The 3,733-nt window shown below is 45.8% G+C and overlaps 1 protein-coding gene across 1 annotated transcript; it reads right to left on the reverse strand.

Moving 5' to 3' along the window:
- Window positions 1-1,281: 1,281 nt before the first annotated feature.
- On the reverse strand, window positions 1,282-2,587 carry LOC123042278 (60S ribosomal protein L36-2-like). Its single transcript, XM_044464761.1, has 2 exons — window positions 2,319-2,587; window positions 1,282-1,335 (listed from the first exon to the last, which is right to left on the reverse strand). The coding sequence occupies exons 1-2, from the start codon at window positions 2,570-2,572 to the stop codon at window positions 1,296-1,298; spliced, it is 294 nt and encodes a 97-aa protein (XP_044320696.1). The 5' UTR covers window positions 2,573-2,587; the 3' UTR covers window positions 1,282-1,295.
- Between the last annotated feature and the right edge of the window lie 1,146 nt (window positions 2,588-3,733).

Here is a 3,733-nt window from a genome sequence, read left to right on the forward strand (position 1 = left end):
AATGGATGGAGTAGCCAATGAGCAAGATTTCGACAAGTACGGCGACCCGAGGATCGAACATGACGACGATGATGAAGTAGCAGCATACACCACAAGAAGAAGCAGGACCACCCTACCTAAAGGACGTCCGTTCCACAGAAGAACTCCATTGCGAAAAAGAAGGGCAAGAAGATTGTGAACAGATAGCCAGCTAAGATCGATTGTATTTAAACCGTAGCCTTCATTTCTCGATTGTATTTCATGGGCACTTTTTGAACTATCATGAATATTTTTAAATTTCATGGACACTCGATCTTGATCTCCCTCCATCTCGATCGCTATCCCACCTCGCCAGATCCGGTCCCCCTCGCCGCCGAGCACCCCCCAGTCCACCGGCCGCCGCCGCCGACCCCCCGCACCCTCGATTCCCCTACTCAACCGCCGCCGCTGACCCCCGCACCCCTCCCCTACTCAACCGCCGCCGCCGACCCCCCGGACCCCGCGCACCCTCCCCCGCTCCACCGGCATTACTGTTTGATGATATTTTTAAAAAAATTATTACTGTCTTATAAAAAAATATTACTGTTATGATTTAAACAAGTTTGAACATATTTAAACATAAATAAGTATAAAACAGCATTTTAAATGCATAAAAAAAATTGTGGAGCCTGGGAATCGTACCCAGGACCTCCTGGTGTGAGAACTGTCTGCTGACCAGTCGAGCTAGTAGAGGGGACTTGGTGTGGATCAGGTCAGGTGGGAGATAACCTGTTGGCTCGAGCAGAAATCAAAAAAAAATACTAATGGCGCACCAGGGTGAGGTGCGCCATTAGTGTGGATATACTTATGGCGCACCGGGGGGTGGTGCGCCATTAGTATTGTGCCCCCATCCATATTTTTCCTCCCCGGCCCTCGATCCCCTTCTCGCCCTCGCCCTCGATCCCCTTCCCCTCTCCTCTCCTCTCCCGACGCCGCTGCCCCGCCGCCTCGACGCCGCCCCGACGCCGCGACGCCGCCCCGACGCCGTGAGACGCCGCGACGCCGCCCTCTCCTCTCCCGACGCCGCCGCCCCGCCGCTTTCCCCACGGAGAAGGAGGAGGAAGAGGGGGCGCTCGCCGTTGACCTCGCCCGGCCGACTCCGGTGGCCAGGCCGACTCGCCATCGCCCCGCCGCCCTCGTCGCCGGTGGCCCGGACGCCGCCCCGTCCACACCACCGTCGCCGGAGCACCCACACCACCACCCGGACCTCGTCGCCCCCGTGAGCTCCCCCTCCTCCTCTCCCCCTCTCCCCCTCGCATCCCCCGTGAGCCCCATCTCTATTTCTTCTTGTCACCAGCACCACCACCACCAGCAGACCTGCATATCACGTGAGAACATTTTAGTCATTTATATACCAACTGTTGCAGCAAAACAGAATTGCAACTATTTTTGCCTGAAAGTAGAAGACATGAACATGGTCAGAAAAAAGAAAAACCTAAAGAACACTTTGCATTTTGGATTCTGCATTAATTCTGTGTTTTCTGTATGCACTTCGATTGTTAACTTGACATACATTGCTAGCAAAGTACTATTTCAATTGAGCGTGCGACCAATGCCCTCGACTAGATGCATGTCAGGCGAGGGCCTCGATTTCTACTAATCCTTTTGACTGGCTTTAATTGTTTTGGTCCTGATGGGCACTATTTTTCTGCACACAAGGGAGAGTTCCTTAGCTTAACCAATAAAGATAATGTGTGACATAAGCAAAAAATATGATACACAGTAGATATTTGGGGCTGGAATGAAGAGTCCACAATTCTTACAAATGATACAAGTCAAATTCAGTACTTGGAAGAAAAAGTTGTGAGATCAAATAGCAGAAGGCAACTTAACGTAGTATTCCCTCCGATCCAAAATAAGTATTGCAGTTTTGAACCGGGGTTAGTTCAAAACTGCGACACTTATTATAGATCGGAGGTAGTATTATTTAGTCAGCAAGCCAAGTTTAAGTTCTGCAGAAGTTGGCAACAGCTTAAATTAGTGCTGAAAGCGTGCTTATAAAGCGTGCTTAACATTGTTTTGCCACAGAGCCAACTCAAAACTCTGATCAATTGAAATAGTACTTTGCTAGCAATGTATGCCAGTTGCCATTTTGGATTCTGCATCAATCATTTTTATTCATATGATTCATTTGTATTAGGTTTTGGCAGATATTGTTAACTTGACTTGAGACCATCCCGCACACAGGTGTGACTCTTATAATCATACAACCATCTGTAATTCAATCAAGCAAAACCTAATGAACATGGTCAGAAAAATAATGTTCATAATATAAATGGTGAGTCAGAGTGGTTACACACCTCATCTTCCTAAGGACACTTGACATCTCCTCTCTCTTCTTCTTTGCTCTCTTGTGAGTACCAAGCTTTCTCTTGGCGACCTTGAGTGCACGCTTGTCCTTTCCAACCTTAAGAAGCTCAGTGATACGTTTCTCATAGGGAGCGAATCCAGCAACCTCCCTAATCAAGTTCCTGACAAATTGCACCCTCTTGGTACCTTTCTGCAAAATATGCCAAGATAACATTGTAAGAATAACTGCAAACTGGATAGACATGTTATAATAATTCAGCTGAGCATATAGGAGCATGTAAGTTAACTTTGTTTCAGCTTCACACAAGTTACAATTCGCTAAAAAAAGCCAGCTAGAATAGCCAAATAACAATTTGGTCCCAAACACAGCAAGGTCCTATTTTACTTTCAACATGACCTGACAACATGACCTGACAATAGTTCAGTTTACAGCTGAGGACAAAGATTTTGTGCAGGACAAGGCTATTTGTTATCGATCAAATAAATGATTTAGAAACCATCAATAAGTAGGACTAGTGATTTATTATGAAGTTGCTTGGGTTTATTATGAAGTACTTTGATCATGTCTCTTTATTTGTACTGCTGCTAATATACTTTATATGATGATGAAGTGCTACTGAGTTGTGTGCAAATTTCGTTAAATCAGTGATGTGTATGTGTGCTGTCAGTTATGTGTATGTGCTTATTTTAATCCAGTGAAATATGGCACTGAACTGTAGCTAGCTAAACGGTAGTTTTGCTTAAATTGGTGAAATTTGGCACTGAAATGTAGCTAGCAATGCAAATATCTCAATGAATTCAGCTCTGTTTTCTGTGTGAAACTGTTGTTGTTAAATGAAGCCACATTCCAGTCCACATGCCAATGTATTTTCCATGTTGTGATGGAGGCCTTTTTTGCCTTGTCCACCCGAGAGGCCCTTGAGTTTGCTGGAATGTCGATTAACTTCCGTTCCAGCAAATTCGGGTACTCCATATGTCCTATTTTCAGCAAAGGTCATGCTGAAATTTTCCGTGAATTTTAGCATGACTTTGCTAAAAATAGGACATATGGGGTACTTGTGACTAATGCATGGGCCGGGGTATCTTAGTAGTTAATTAGTAGGATCAAGTGCCCCGGCGTACTTGTGACTAATGCATGGCTTTTAGGGTGCCTCGGTGTCGATAAAAACCGAAATGATGAAAAGTTAGGCTTTTAGGGTGCCTTGGCGTCGAAAAACCCTCAATGATAAAAGCTTAGATTTTAGGATGCCTCGGTGTCGACAAACCCTAAATGATGAGACCATGATCTTGTTCCTTGACAATAACCAACTTTTTGACCAAACTTTGTTTCTATTTAGAGAGAAACATGGCCCACAACGATGAGGCCGGGGGTTCGGGCGGCAAGGCATTCTGGGAGCTGTCCCAG

This window comes from Triticum aestivum, chromosome 2B, assembly GCF_018294505.1.
Source record: "Triticum aestivum cultivar Chinese Spring chromosome 2B, IWGSC CS RefSeq v2.1, whole genome shotgun sequence".
Classification (NCBI taxonomy): Eukaryota; Viridiplantae; Streptophyta; class Magnoliopsida; order Poales; family Poaceae; genus Triticum; species Triticum aestivum.

Coding starts and splice junctions, on each gene's coding strand:
- LOC123042278 (XM_044464761.1), bottom strand. CDS start 2,572: ATGTCTATCCAGTTTGCAGTTATTCTTACAATGTTATCTTGGCATATT. Junction 1,336..2,318: donor AGTGTCCTTAGGAAGATGAG/GTGTGTAACCAC, acceptor CGTGATATGCAG/GTCTGCTGGTGGTGGTGGTG.